At 42.6% G+C, this 15396-nt stretch overlaps 1 protein-coding gene across 1 annotated transcript; it reads right to left on the bottom strand.

The window, feature by feature from the left end:
* Positions 1-1243: 1243 nt before the first annotated feature.
* On the bottom strand, positions 1244-2975 carry C1QTNF8 (C1q and TNF related 8). Its single transcript, XM_039349633.1, has 2 exons — positions 2750-2975; positions 1244-1809 (listed from the first exon to the last, which is right to left on the bottom strand). The coding sequence occupies exons 1-2, from the start codon at positions 2973-2975 to the stop codon at positions 1244-1246; spliced, it is 792 nt and encodes a 263-aa protein (XP_039205567.1).
* Positions 2976-15396: the final 12421 nt, after the last annotated feature.

The following is a 15396-nucleotide window of genomic DNA, read 5'->3' as shown; positions in this document are numbered from 1 at the left end:
CCCAGAATTCCTGAGCCAGCCACGCTAAGGGGAAAGGCAGAGGTTTCCAAGCTGAGCCATGCTGGCTCAGGAATTCTGAGAATTGAAGTCCACGAGTCATAAAAGAGCCAAGGTTGCCTAACCCTGGTATAAGGTCTCCTGCTTGAGCAAGGAGTTGGACTAGACCTCCAAGGTCCCTTCCAACTCGTGTTATTCTGTCTGTTATTCAGATGGTTGGTAAATGATCAGTCGTAAACTGAGGACTATGTTTATCGTATATGCTATCTTTGCCATCATTCTGATTCCCAAGGATGTCTCTGCACCCACAGGAAGCCAAGAAGTATTCTTAGGAAATAAAATGGCACATGGCTACACCCCAAACAATGTCATCTTTGCTTTTGTTGACACACACACTGCTCTTTTCTTTGAAGCACAAAGCATAAAATCTTCCTCAGAAGAAGATCAAGTATGAGGGTGAAGGTTCGTTCTTTGAACTTGTGGGATGATTTCTGAACATTTTGTCACCAGATTAGGTAACATCTTCAGCAGAGTTTAGGGGATGTCAGTGTTCTTCTGCTTATAAGGGCTTCTGGTGTGGGGGTGCCAAGTGAGGGTCTAGGATGGGTCTTGTGATGGGTCATTCTACACTCGAGTTACAGATATTTGCCACTATTGCAAGATCAAGTATGCTGAGAAGTGATGGATGGAGTCCCTGAAGCTATAAGGGTAGTGATCAGCCTTACTAATTTACCTTCTGATCTTTTGTAACGGATCTTGGTCATGGGGCAAATGTTCAAACTCTCGTCCCTTGCAGCCATTTTGTGAGAACTACCCAGCAGGATCCCAAAGATCTGGGACTGTGTCTCTATCGCAACACTGGAAAAAGTTGTAAGCCTAGTAGCACCTATTTATAAGTTCACCCCGCTGAGGACTGCAGAGTGGATAACTCACCACAGTCAACTTTCCACGGCCAGTTCACCATGGCCAACTCACTGTGGGACAACTCAACAATTCAAATTAATTATTTTAAATTATATTAATAATTTAATAATTTTATTCCACTATTTCTTTGATATTAGTGTAATTCTTGTCCTGCAGCAGGTTTTCTCGCAGTTAGTTGGTCGTGGGGAGTTGGCTTGGCAAGTTGGTTGTGGCAAGTTGGTTGTGGCGAGTTATCATAGACCTTCCCCCCCCCCAAGCAGCTTTGTGGCTGAAGTCCATGGAAAAGCACCATTTAAAGAGCCGATGGGCCACCTCTCCTACGTCAGCCTTGGGTCGGAGTTCCTTCTACGGCTGGCTTAATTAGGTGGCCGTTGAAGATAATATAGATGTCCGATTCCTCGCTGTAGATGGCGTTCTCCCGCTCCCGCTTGAACATTCGTACCCAAACCTCGTCTCCTTCCAGGAGGTCCAGCATGAGACTTTGGCTCTGCATGATGCTCCGCTCGCTGGGCTGAGAATAGAGGATCGCCACTTGGTCTTCATTCTTCATGATGTGCAGGTAGGTCTCCTTGTAGTTCCAGGTGTGGACATTCAGGTTGAAGAAGTAGATCCCAGGGACGTAGCAGATGAAGCTGCCAGTAAACATGTTGAAATGCTTGTAGAGGTTGACGAACTCCGTGTCGAAAGTCACCCGCTGGTAGTAATCCAAACTGTGGAGAGGTTTGCTGCGGCCGATCGAAAAGGCAGCATAATGCTGCTTGCAGGAGTGGCCAGGGGGTCCCACCTGACCCTTTTGTCCTTTCTGGCCGCTGGATCCCTGCAGGCCTGGCTCACCTGATTTGCCTTCCAGCCCTGCAAGTCCTTGGTCCCCCATCTCACCTTTTTCTCCTGTGGAGACAAGAAGAAATAAGGAGTCACAAATTTAGATGGCGTGAGATGGCCTTTTCCTGTTCTCTTTTCCTGCAAAAGAAGGCACTGTGGGAGTAGGGATTTTGATTTTTATTTGCTAGATTATTTGGGGCTGAGTGAAGAGCTGGACATAATAGAGGAGGTGGTTCCCATAGATCTAGAGGGCTGGAAAGGAGCTTGGTGGTTGTGCTGGACCAGTATGTAACTCTGGCCAGAACATATATTTAGCTTAGGAATTAAGAACTCTGTTACAGCATTTAGCATTTAAAGGGTTAAAAGCTGTATCCTTAAGAGATGGCCTCTGGGAAATGTAGTCTAGTTGTTAGTCCTATATCTTATCTAGTCAGTGGGAGGGGCTTCAAAGTTTGCTCTGGGCCATCTGCCTTATCTCCTCACAAAGAGGAAACTGAAACCCTGAGAATGGTGCCTGTGAACTGCGCTTATCAGTTTGGTTCCCATAACAACTCCACAACTGAGAATTGGGTGAAATCAAACTGGACATTTGGCCGTTGGGGTGGGGTGGGGTCTGTAAGGGATGTAATGCGGGAAAATACTAGGTCTTGCTTAATGTAAGGTCTTGCATTACACATAGCTTGTATGGCTGTGTGTAGGAGATGATGAGGCTGAGGGAGGGGTCAAACGTGTCATTAGTCATGAATCTCTTCATGCCCACAAGTGAGCTAAGTCCAGCCCACCTTGAATTCCATTGACTCTTATCTACCGCCAATTTGCTTTGACTGTTAGTAATTCAGTTAAGCTTGCAGTAAATCCTTATATACATTTGAACTGCCTGATTCCCTGTTTTCCACGCTTGACACTGTGTTTCCTATCCAGTCTTCCTGATAAAGCTGATGCAAAAGGACATAACTGATCCAACCCTTGCAGGAAAGGGAAAAAAATATCACAAGAGATTGCTTGCCTTTTAAGATGTGGATATCAATGGTGGGCTGAATTTTAGGGAGCGCATAAAGAGAGTCGCTGGTCATCCGTGTGAATCGGGAAGCAGTCATGGAGATGGGCTGCTCGTCCTTCCCGCAACATCGTACACATGATGGAGCCCTCCTCCTCTTTGGGGTTGCCTTTTCACCCGGAAGACTGCTGGCATGCAGAAAATACACCAAGAGCAGGAGAAAGGTGGGATGCATCTTTAACTGGCCAAAGAAAAAAAGGGTAAGTGATTTTAAAAAGGAAATGTTAATAAAAGAAAGGAGACCATTGCTGATTTTAGAAAGAGCCGGCATAGTCATACTCCAGTTGTAGAGGTGGTCAACAGTATTAAATATCTGGGGGTGCAGATAATTAACAATCTGAATTGATCTCTTTGTACATTGTCTTTAGTGAAGTGTGCAAACCAGCATCTGCATGGGATGAGGAGAGCGCGTCTTTCTCCTTCTGTCCTAGCCACTTTTTCAGAGGCACGATTGAGAGCGTTTTAACAAACTGCATCATTATCTGGTCTGGTGGTAGCAGAGCTTCATATAGAACAGTGGTTCTCAACCTGTGGGTCGGGACCCCATTTGGGATCGAACGGCCATTTCACGGGGGTCGCCAAACAACGCAGTCCGCCATTTTTTCCCCCTTTTCCTTAGCTATGCTACTCCCTTTTATTCTATTGGCTTTTGAAAGCCAATAGAATAGACTCTCTTGAATAGAGTCTAATTCTATTGGCTTTCAAAAACCAATAGGAATTGTCCAGGCTGTCTCTGCCCTGCTGAGCCTGTCAAAAGTCCCATTCTGCAAACGGTGCTGCACCAGTTGAGTAGTCCTCGACTTACGACCAGTTGAGTAGTCCTCGACCTACGACCGGTTGGGGGGTCGCGGCATTAAAAAGGTTGAGAACCACTGATATAGAAGGTTCATACAGAGTGTGGAAAGGACAGCTGAGAAGATATTGGAAGCTCGTTTCCCATGATTCAGGATACTGCTTATAAGTGCTTATATGTGCTTAGAGCTTGAAGCACTGTTAGAGAAGCCACACAACCACTTCACGGTCTGTTTCTGTTGCTCTTCTCTGGGAGGAGGTTTCGAAGTATTTATAGCAGAACTACCAGATTCTGTACTAGCTTTGTTCCCTATGCCATCCATCTTGTAAATTCCCAGGATTCTTTTTTTCCGCCATATATATGTATACATCCAAACTAGACTGTGTTGTTTCTCTGTGTCATATGTGTGTGTGTGTGGGGGGTATATGCATAATTTTTTGTCATATTTATGTAGCATATATTGGAGGTGGTTACCCATTGAGAGCTGAATGCAATGAAATTTCATTTTCATGTATGTTGATTGGTGTACATTTAAAGAGACAATAAAGTTATTCTATTCCATTCTAAAGTCAGCTGCCCTTTTAGAAATATCTGCCCCATTAAAAAGCATCGCAGAATCAGGTGGGAGTCAGGTATGCTGTTGTTCCTGTCAACCTGAAGAAAGATACAGGTAGAAGATACAGGTAGTCCTTGACTTATGATCACAACTGAGCTCAAAATATCTGTTGCTGAGACATTTGTTAAGTGAGTTTTGACCCATTTTACAAACTTTCTTGCCACAGTTGTTAAGTGAATCACTGCAATTGTTAAATTGCTAGCACGGTTGTTAAGTGAATCTGGCTTCCTTGTTTACTTTGCTTGTCAGAAGTTTGCAAAAGGTGATCACATGACCCTGGGACACTGCAACTGTCATAAATCTGAGTCAGTTGCAAAGTGTCTGAATTTTGATCATGTAACCATGGGGATGCTGGAATGGTTGTGTGAAAAATGGTCATAAGTTACTTTTTTAAAATTTATTTATTTATTTAATTTTATTTATATGCCGCCTAATCCCAAAGGACTCAGGGCGGCATACAAAATTAAAACAATCATCTAACAATAAAACAATAAAATAATACAATCATACAGCATGTCCGATCATATCCCGGCCCCCCCTGGGGACATCAGCCCCAGGCCTGCCGGAACAGGAGAGTTTTAATGGCTTTTTTAAAGGCCGGCAGGGTGGGAGTAGTTCGAACCTCGGGGGGAAGTTGATTCCACCAGGTCGGAGCCACCACAGAAAAGGCCCTTCCCCGAGGGCCCACCAGCTGACATTGTCTGGCTGACGGGACCTGAAGGAGGCCCAATCTATGGGACCTCACCGGTCTCTGGGAACTGTGCAGCAGCATGCGGTCCTGTAAGTAACCTGGCCCTATGCCATGAAGGGCTTTAAAGGTGACTGGTAACTTTGAATAGTTACTTAAAGAACTGTTGTAAGCCGAGGACTACCTATAGACTTTTCAGTTATATATCAGCACTAGTGTCCCCAGTGGCTAGGAAGTGGCATTGCAGTTATCCATGCAGGGGTTCTTAAGGACCAACAGACTTTCCCAAATTCTTTAGAAAGGGCTAAATCTGGCTCCGTTGCTAGGAGGTACTCATGAGTGGACCTGGTAGCAAAGAATAGTCCCTATCATGTCTCAATTGCAAAAAGAGGGAATTTTTACTTGATATTTTGTCATTTCTGCATCAGCCCAGAAGCCAACCTGCTTCTCTCAATTCTCCTAATTCAACTAAGAATTCTGGGTGGGGGGGAGTGTTCAGAATGTTATCATTTCTGTCATTTAATTCTCATTGGCTTGTCTTTTGTCTACTCACCCTAGACTACTTTTTTTTTTCTTTTGTTAGATAAAATCACCTTTATTATCATTTTTTTTACTCTGGGCACAAAACACATCAAAAATGAAATTTAGTTGCCCACTCTCAAAGACACACACCTAAAACATACTATGTACAACATATGTATAGACCCACATCCCTACATATACATAGCAAATAAATATTAAATACTGTCCATCTTGAATGTATAACGGAAGGAGGAAGCTTGAGAGTTCGCAAGGTTAATGCTGTATGGAATGAAACTATGGCTGAATCTGGATGTTCTGCTTCGGATACCACGAAGCCCCCTCCTCCCAGAAGGGAACAAGGAAAACAGGTCATGAAGAGGATGTGTAGTGTCCCTGATGCTCTTATGGACCCTGCTCAAGCAACGCTTCTGTGCTATGTCCTGGATGGGAGGGAGGGAACTCCCAATGATCTTTTCTGCCGTCCTCACCACTCTCTGCACCACCTTCCTGTCTGAAGCAGTGATGCCTCCAAACCAGACTGTGATGCTGTATGACAGGATGCTCTAGATTGTCCCCCAGGACAGGGGAAGGAAGATGTTTTTGTTGTTCAAGTTCTTCCACTTTTCAGGAATTTGTCTACTCAGGGTTGTTGTTTTTTCAGTTGAAAACCTCTGTTTCTTAATTTCATTTCCCTTCTCCTGAATTTCGTCAAACAGTCATCCCACTGCTGACACTACTACAAGAGCAGCAGACATTTTGAAGAAGTGAAGAGAAGAAGCAGCCCCTCCTTCAGTGTCTTCTTAACGCACACAGATCCTGAAGCTAAATGCGCAACCCGCAATATCCTGTTTTATCTCGTCTGAGCAAGGGACACAATTATTCTAGGCAGCATTTGGCATTTGGGGAAGTTTCTTAATTAGCCACCACGATGGGGCTTGTCTACACAAAAATCAAATCACAAAACATTATAACAAATAAAGTGGTGAGATTGCTTATTGGGGGGGGGGTATTTTTGTCCTTTTTTCGAAGGGAGAGATGGGCAAATTTTTAAGATGCCTTTGCTTAAAGCAGACATTTCAAAAAACTAAACCGAACTCTGGACATTTGTGCATTCCTATGATGTGATCGGTCAGACTTGAACACTGGGCGCTATCTATCAAAATGAAATTCAATGGTGAAAAAAGTAAGGTTCTACATTTAGGCAAGAAAAACCAAATATATAGTATAGGGGGTACCTTGCTCAATAGTAGTAACTGTGAGAGGGATCTCGGAGTCCTAAAGGACAATCATTTAAATAGGAGCCAGCCGTGTGCTGCAGCTGCCAAAAAAGCCAACACAATGCTAGCCTGCATTAACAGAAGGATAGAATCAAGAAGTATTAATATCACTTTACAATGCCTTGGTAAGGCCACACTTGAAATACTGCATCCAGTTTTGATCACCGCGATGTAAAAAAGATGCTGAGACTCTAGAAAGAGTACAGAGAAGAGCAACAAAGATGATTAGGGGACTGGAGGCTAAAACATATAAGGAAAGGCTGCTGGAATTGGGTATGTCTAGTTTAGTGAAGAGAAGGATGAGGGGGGACATGATAGCAATGTTCCAATATCTCAGGGGCTGCCACAAAGAAGAGGGAGTCAAGCTATTTTCCAAAGCACCTGAAGGTAGGACAAGAAGCAATGGATGGAAACTATTCAAGGAGAGAAGCAACCTAGAACTAAGGAGAAACTTCCTGACAGTTAGAACAATGAACGAGTGGAACAACCTGCCTCCAGAAGCGGTGAATACTCCAACACTGGAAGTTTTTAAGAAGAGACTGGACAGCCATGTGTCTGAAATGGTATAGGGTTTCCTGCCTGAGCAGGGGGTTGGACTAGATGACCCCCAAGGTCCCTTCCAACTTTATTATTATTACTATTATTATGAAACACTCAGCATGTATTTTTATTCTACCTTTTCTAAATAGACCCTCAAGTTCAAGGTTTTATTTTTCTTTGCTGAACATTTAAACACGATGTCTGATACTGTGTTATCACTTCAAATTCTAGGGCTTGCTTCTGCACAGTTTGGTTTGGCCTCTTGTTTTCCTTTCTGCGGTCCAAGGTTGTTGCCGCTCATTCTTGCTGCAACTAGAACAAATGTTATTTAATTTCCATAACATTTAAACCTACCTCATTCCTATGTGCTGCTATTATAATCAAAACACAGATTGTTCAGAGGTGAAGGGAGAAGTTCTAGTCATCCCATATAATCTGATTCAAATAGCTTCTGTTTTTAATCAACTATATAAAATTGTATTATGGTATGATTTATATTGCATTGCTAAACAGAACTGAGATATTTGACTCTTTTTGCCATTCTCTTAAAATGAATTCATAAAAAAGAAAGAAAGAAAATGCATATTTGTAGAGGTAAAAATCTCTTATTCAACAGCTTAGCTTTGCTCTGCGTCAATTTATGAATTTCTTATGCAGTCATTTTCTATCAGCCTGAAAAAATGGGGCGGGGAAGGGAAAGAATTAGAGGTTAGAAAAATTCTTCTGTATGTTTCTCCTACTTGTTTTCACTCAGCTTAATGGAATAGAACAGGAAGTTTACTTTAATTTCCAAAGATAATTTTTTAAATTATCCTGGACAGAATAGAGTGCTCTTAATTAGTGACAACCCTCTACCATTTCAGACAAATGATTGTCCAATCTCTTCATCCACAACTTCTGACAGCAAGCTGTTCCACTGTTTGATTGTTCTCACTGTCAGGAAATTTCTCCTTAATTACAGGTTGTTTCTCTCCTTGATTAATTTCCATCCATTGTTTCTTGTCTTGCCTTCAGGTGCTTTGGAGAATAAATTGACACCCCCCAGCTCCTCAAATATTGGAAGACTGCTATCCTATCACCCCCAGTCCTTCTTTTTTCTAGATTTTTCTACCCAATTCCTGCAACCGTTCTTCATGTTTTAGTCTCCAGGCCTTTAACCATCTCAGTTGCTCTTCCTTGCACTTTTTTCAAAGTCTCAACATCTTTTTTGCAATGTGGTGACCAAAACTGGATGCAGGATTCCAGATGTGGCCTTACTAACTACCTTTATAAATACCACTGTTAACCTTGAATAGTCCCTAAACAAATGGCTATAAGTCCAGGACAACCTATAAACATGTAATAGGTTCAAATGGCCTGAAGTTTAGATTTAAAAGCAAGAGTTTGGGGACAGACAAGTTTTGTAAGACAGATGTGGGTTTGACGGTACACACAGTACTGTACTGACAGCATCAAGGACCACAAAACTGACTGGCAAAGAGAATAAGAATAATAATAAAAAGCAGAAAATGCCTTGGCGTTTCTCTCCCAGCCACAAAATAGCCCCAAGCAATTTCGCTTGTAGAGGAAGACTCTTAGATGCTTGAAATCATTTTAGATTTTGTTTACTATATTGAATTTTTGATCAATGACTGCAGTTAGATTGAAGTCCATTCTCGGTAGCAGTGGAGGTTAAAAAAAACGTAATTCAAGATGATCACAGCAACATAATAAATGCCTTTTAGAAGTTTGTCCTTTTCGAGGCCCTTGGGAAAAAAAGCCTAGTTTGACCATGCTGATTCCAGGGATAGATAGGTGTACATTTGCAATTTAGTTCAGAGGGCGAGGTCAATTTTGAAGGACCAAACTTAGGGGCAGGTGGTCTTTCTAGAAGAAAAGAGCACATCCGGCTTTGGAATATTAATCAAGGACAGAAGAATTAGTAACCGAGAAGCAGCCTAGAACTAAGGAGAAATTTCCTGACAGGGAGAGCAATTAACCAGTGGAACAGATTGCCATCAGAGGTTGTGGGTGCTCCATCATTGGAGGTTTTTAAGGAGAGACTGGATGGCTATTTATCTGAAATCGTATAAGGCAGTGGTTCTCAACCTGTGGGTCGGGACCCCATTTGGGGTCGAACGACCATTTCACGGGGGTCGCCAAACAACGTAGTTCGCCATTTTTTCCCCCTTTTCCTTAGCTGTGCTACTCCCTTTTATTCTATTGGCTTTTGAAAGCCAATAGAATAGACTCTCTTGAATAGAGTCTAATTCTATTGGCTTTCCAAAGCCAATAGGAATTGTCCAGGCTGTCTCGGCCCTGCTGAGCCCGCCAAAAGCCCCATTCTGCAAACGGTGCTGCACCAGTTGAGTAGTCCTCGACTTACGACCGGTTGGGGGTCGCGGCATTAAAAAGATTGAGAACCACTGGTATAAGGTCTCCTGTTGAGCAGTGGTTGGATTAGAAGACCTCCAAGGTCCCTTCCAACTCTGTTATTCGGTTAGTCTGAATACACTGAGGGCTGCATTGGGGAAAAAAAAATACAGTCCTCAACTAACACCAGTCTTTTAATGGCCATTCAAACTTACAATGGACTTCAAAAAAAGCTACTTGCGATCGGTATCCAAAGTTATTACTAGAAAAAACATTGATGCACATCAGAGGTCAAAGTGTCTGTTTTATTTTGCCTAAAGATTGGGCCAGCTCTGCCCTCATAATCATGAAATTCCTTCCTACTTGACTTTTCCTGCTTGATTCATCTCAGTTCTTTGCAAGCAGATCTTTAAAAGGAACAGGGTCTTCCTGCCTTTACTATATCGATGTTCTCCTTTCAAATTTTATATGTACTAATAGTGGTTACTGTGGGTTACTAATGTACAGAACATAAAAGATGAAAACAAAGCACAAATATCTGTAAGAACCCACCCCAGTTTGCATCTTAAGAAGACAGAACTCTTGGAATCTTTCTTCCAACAGGCATCCTTTATTAAGAGAAAATGGTTGCAGGCGTTCTAGACAGGACTTCGGGGGCAATCCCTATGGTTCAAGGCTTTAAGGGGTTCCCAGCAACCCCACCCCACCATCCTTCCAGTGATAATCCCAGGCTTTACATTTCCACCCCCTTTTTCCTCACTACCGGCAGAAGGGAGACTTCTGAGGGGAGTAGATGAAAGCTGATGGGCCCTATTGTTATGATCAATCCTTTTGGTGCAATCCACATTCAGTCCCTTTGAGGTTGTAAGGAAGGAAGTGAGAGCCATAAAACCCCTTTGCTCATCCCCCTTCCCCTTCGTAGTATGACAGAATCCAGAGAGGGCAGAAATGGGGTTATCCATAGTCGATAACTAGAGATGAAATATAATTGGATTCTGACAATATCTTTCTCTGAGTTCTTTCTAAGCCAGTCCTCATTCAATTTGTTTCCTTTCTTTCTTTTCAAAGGAAAAGAAAATTGAAAGGAAATTATCCTGGGGACAGTATGATGTACTGGCTTTGAGTAAATTGCTCACTGGCCAAGGGAAGCCTACAGATGTCCTGCCCTTAACTAGAGAAATTATTTCTCTGCTGATATGGAGTCCCTGGCTTCCCACAGTTTCACAGGAAGAAGTTAGTTAGTTGTTTGGTTGCTTGGTTGGTTGGTTGGTCAATTAACTAAAGTATGTAGGAAGCAAATCGCAATAGTAATGGGGGACTTTAATTACCCTGACATCAACTGGAAGACAAACTCTGCACCAAGTCGAAGATAAACAGATTCTATTCTATTCTAGTTAGTTTTAACTTAAACTCTAAGGTTTTTCTGCTACTCAGATTAATAGAAAAATGTGTTACTGGAAATATCAACAGCAGCACAGGTAGTCCTCGAGTTACAGCTGACCCCCAAATTTATGTAGCTAAGTGAAACATTTTTTAAGTGAGCTTTGCCCCATTTTGCAACTTTTCTTGCCACAGTTATTAAGTGAATTATTGCACTTGTTAAGTTAGTAACACAGTTGTTACCAAGTGAATCTGCCCCAACTGACTTTGCTTGTCAGAAGGTCTCACAAGGGGATCGCATGACCCCGGGATGCTGCGACTGTCATAAATACAAGTCGGTTGTGAAGTGTCTGAATTTTGATCACGTGACCACGGGGATGCTGCAATGGTCAGAAGTGTGACAAACGGTCATAAGTCAGTGCCGTTATAACCATGAACATTAACTAAACGAACTGTGATAAGTGGAGGACTTACCTTGTCCCATAGGTGCTTTTATCAAGAGGCAACTGGATTTTGAAGACGTTTCCTTTCCTATCCCAGAAGCTTCTTCGGTTCCAGTATCCCAAAGGTGCTTTTTCAGAAGACCACTGGACTTCCTGGTTTTTCTTTGAAGACATTTCGCTTCTCATCCAAGAAGCTTCCTCAGCTCTGACTGGATGGTGGGGAATGGCAGGATTTATATTCCTTGCAGACAGCTGGTCATTTGCATTCTTTTAGCGAGTCATTGAGGCCACCTGGAGGCTTATCTGTATCCTCAGGTAGCTTTAACGACTCACTAAAACAACACAAAGGAACAGCTGCCTGCAGGAGTATAAATGGATGGCTGAGAATCTCCATAGACATTTGGTCCCAGTAGTTTTGTTTGCTTTTGTAAGCGATCTAAGTGTCGATGGAGATTCTCATTTCTGAAGAAGCTTCTTGGATGAGAAGCGAAATGTCTTCAAAGAAAAACCCAGAAAATCCAGTTGCCTTTTGAAATAGCACCTTTTGGGACAACCACATCCTGGATGACGGAGAATCTCCATAGACATTAACAGCAATAGATCTCTTCACCACCTGTGCTATGAAACAAGTCTAAAAACCCAGGCTAGGAGGAATCTGAAAGAAACTCTCAACCAGCCTGGGAATAAAAGTAGAAAAGCAGAAGCCATTTCGGAGCGGAAGAAAAAGTCTGAGGCAGATTTTAAAACAACATTAAACATGGACAAATGCACCACTGTTACCTGGATTTGAGGAATGTTCAGGAAGACCTTTGGATGGATGGATAGAAGGAGGACATTGAGCCCCAAAAGAGGAATGATGGTTTGCCTCAGTCTGACTTTCTGGCAGCTTTTTTCATGGGCCACGACGGACATCCAGAGAGAAAAAAACGATCTCTCCAGGACAGTCTGAGATTTAATGAGAGCTTGAAAGCTCTTACGTCTAGGAAAAGACGGAGATTTCTGCAAAGAAGCCCAGAGGCCAGAGAGAGGAGGAGGAACAGCTGCAAAACAGCCACGTCATGGAGAGCAATTTCTTCGACTTTCTCTCTTTCTGGACCAGTCTGTTGCTCCGTCCTTCTCCTCTATCTTCATCAGATTTCCATTGCAGCCAAAACTGAAGGTGCTTCAAGGATGTTGAGTCTGAGGGCCAAGCTGGAAATCAGCCACAGATTTGCATGGGAGCAAACTGGTGGGACACAACACCTCTCACAACGCTCCGTTCCCTCTCCTTTGAGAGAACAAAATACACACAGAGCCTTGCACACATTTATTTGGAAGATGTGCATCCAGAAACATAAAACATGTTTCCAAAAATTGAATGGAAAATTTTTTGCATTTGGTGTGTTTATATTTTTTTTTAAGAAGGCATTTTTTAAAAGGAACATTGCGGAAATTTATGCTCATTATGTCTTAAGGAAATATAGAAGAGGAACTATTTATGTGTTTAGGAAAGAGTTCTGCAAGTTAGAAAATATCCAATAATAACAAACAGTAGATTGAAAGAATAAATGATTTTACAACATTACAATCACTGAAAACCTGAGACACCAGCACAATTCCGATTTATACAAGTTGCACAGCTGGTTATTTACTGCACGATGTGTTATCAATGATACCCTGTAAAATTATCACTGCCCAGGGAGGCCACCAAAAGGGAAGGGAGGAATGTAAGTATTAGTCTTGTAAAAGGGATCAGCTTGCTCATTCTTCACTGTCAGTCCGAAGCTAACTAAGGCTGATGTTTCATCTTACTTGGCTTTTGACTCTTCAGTTATAGCTGTGGGAAGAAAGGTCTGAAGAGAAAAAATCCAGGTTGGAAAAACCAAATGCATAGAAATATAATAGAAATAGAAACATACAAATAGACAGAAATGCACAGGTATAGAATAGGTGGTTTAAATATGAGCCAGCCATGTGCTACAGCAGCCAAAAAAGCCAATGCAGTCCTAGGCTGCATTAACAGAGGGATAGAATCAAGATCTCGTGAAGAGTTAATACTGCTTTATAATGCCTTGGTAAGATCACAGTTTTGGTAAGCATCCAGTTTTGGTCACCACAATATAAAAAAGATGTTGACACTCTAGAAAGAGTGCAAAGAAGAGCAACAAAGTTGATCAGAGGACTGGAGGCTAAAACATATGAAGAACAGTTGCAGGAATTCAGTATCTCTAGTCTAGTGAAAAGAAAAACTAGGGGTGACCTAATAGCTATGTTTCAATATTTGAGGGGCTGCCACAAAAAAGAGTAGGGTCAACCTATTCTCCAAAGACCCGAAGGAAGGAGAAGAAGCAACTGATGGAAACTAATCAAGGAGAAAAGCAACCTAGAACTAAGAAGAAATTTCCTGACAGTTAGAACAATTAACCAGTGGAACAACCTGCCTCCAGAAGCTGTGAATGCTCCAACACTGGAAGTTTTTAAGAAGAGACTGGACAAGGATTTGTCTGAAATGGTATAGGCTGTCCTATTTAAGCGGGGGGTTGCACTAGAAGACCTCCAAGCTCCCTGGGGAATTCTGGGAATTATGACTGCAGTCCACATATCTTAATTTTGCCATGGTTAAGAAGCCCTGGAGTGGAGAAAGAAAAACGATCTAGATTTAGCTTTTCACACCATTGCCTCAGAGGAAAGAATGAATTATAACGAAAAGGAAGAGAAAGTTTTTCTTTTCACTTCTGGAGAAAAGCTTCATCCACTGAATTTCTGCCTCTTGCTGGAGAAGAAGGCCTTCTGCCAAAGGACAGGCTGGCAAACCCCAAAGTTGACTTGGGCTACGAAAGAGGGCTGAATCATAGTTTGGATGTGATCACAGCTCTTTCTGTGGCAGCTGTATTCTTGGCAACAGGAATCATCGGCTTGACTGCCTAGTTCAGGACAAATATTTCTCTACAACTGGATCTTTCTCTGTAAGTGGGTCAGATGCAAAGGAGGAGATTTTTTTGTATGTGTTGGAGGAAGCTGCGAATTGAGAAGGAAGAATAAAAATTTCCTCGTGGCCAAAGCAGCTCTTGGTTTGGATTCTTCCCTCAGAAACCCCAAAACCAGGAGTGCATCTAGAGCAGGGGTCTTCAAACTTGACCCTCTTATGACTTGTGGACTTCAACTCCCTGGCTGAGGAATTCTGGGAGTTGAAGTCCACAAGTCATAAGAGGGCCAAGTTTGAAGACCCCCGATCTAGAGGAAGTTTTTCTGGCGTGCATGCAATCTCCTTTGTCACACTCTTTTGTGCAGTGCGCCCAAACCCTCCAAGATGACGCCGCCAAAGTTTGCTTCACATAATACCCAATGTTGCAGTTTTGCCCAAGGCAACTTTAAATCCTTGTCACATTTTTGCCAGGAGTGGTTTGCTACGGCCTTATTCCAGGGTTACTTTGTTTGTGTGTTTTGTACTTCCCGGTCCAGGCTACTGTCTTGGGAGTTCAGTTTCCCAAAACGATTGGTTTCCCGCCCAGTAATTATACAGTTCTAACCCTGTATTTTTTCCCCCCAAGAGTAAAGTTCCACAAAGTAAATTTTGAAGGGGAAAAAGTAATAAAAGCATGCATTAAAGTTTCTATTTAAAAAGCCCCTTCCCTCCAGGGTACAAATTCTGGTCCTGCCCTTAGCAAAGTAGCATCACTGCAAGGAAGGAAGGAAGGAAGGAAGGAAGGAAGGAAGGAAGGAAGGAAGGAAAGAAGGAAGGAAGGAAGGAAGGAAAAAGAAGAAGAAGAAGAAGAAGAAGAAGAAGAAGAAGAAGAAGAAGAAGAAGAAGAAGAAGAAGAAGAAGAAGAAGAAGAGGAGGAGGAGGAGGAGGAGGAGGAGGAGGAGGAGGAGGAGGAGGAGGGGGAGAAGAAGAAGAAGAAGAGGAGGAGGAGGAGAAGAAGAAGAAGAAGAAGAAGAAGAAGAAGAGGAGGAGGAGGAGGAGGAGGAGGAGGAGGAGGGGGAGAAGAAGAAGAAGAAGAGGAGG

This window comes from Crotalus tigris, unplaced genomic scaffold (assembly GCF_016545835.1).
Source record: "Crotalus tigris isolate CLP2741 ecotype Arizona unplaced genomic scaffold, ASM1654583v1 scf7180000018301.7375997, whole genome shotgun sequence".
In the NCBI taxonomy this organism is placed as follows: domain Eukaryota; kingdom Metazoa; phylum Chordata; class Lepidosauria; order Squamata; family Viperidae; genus Crotalus; species Crotalus tigris.
The sequence above is the reverse complement of the archived record's forward strand: the minus strand, read 5'-3'. Positions and strand labels throughout refer to the sequence as shown.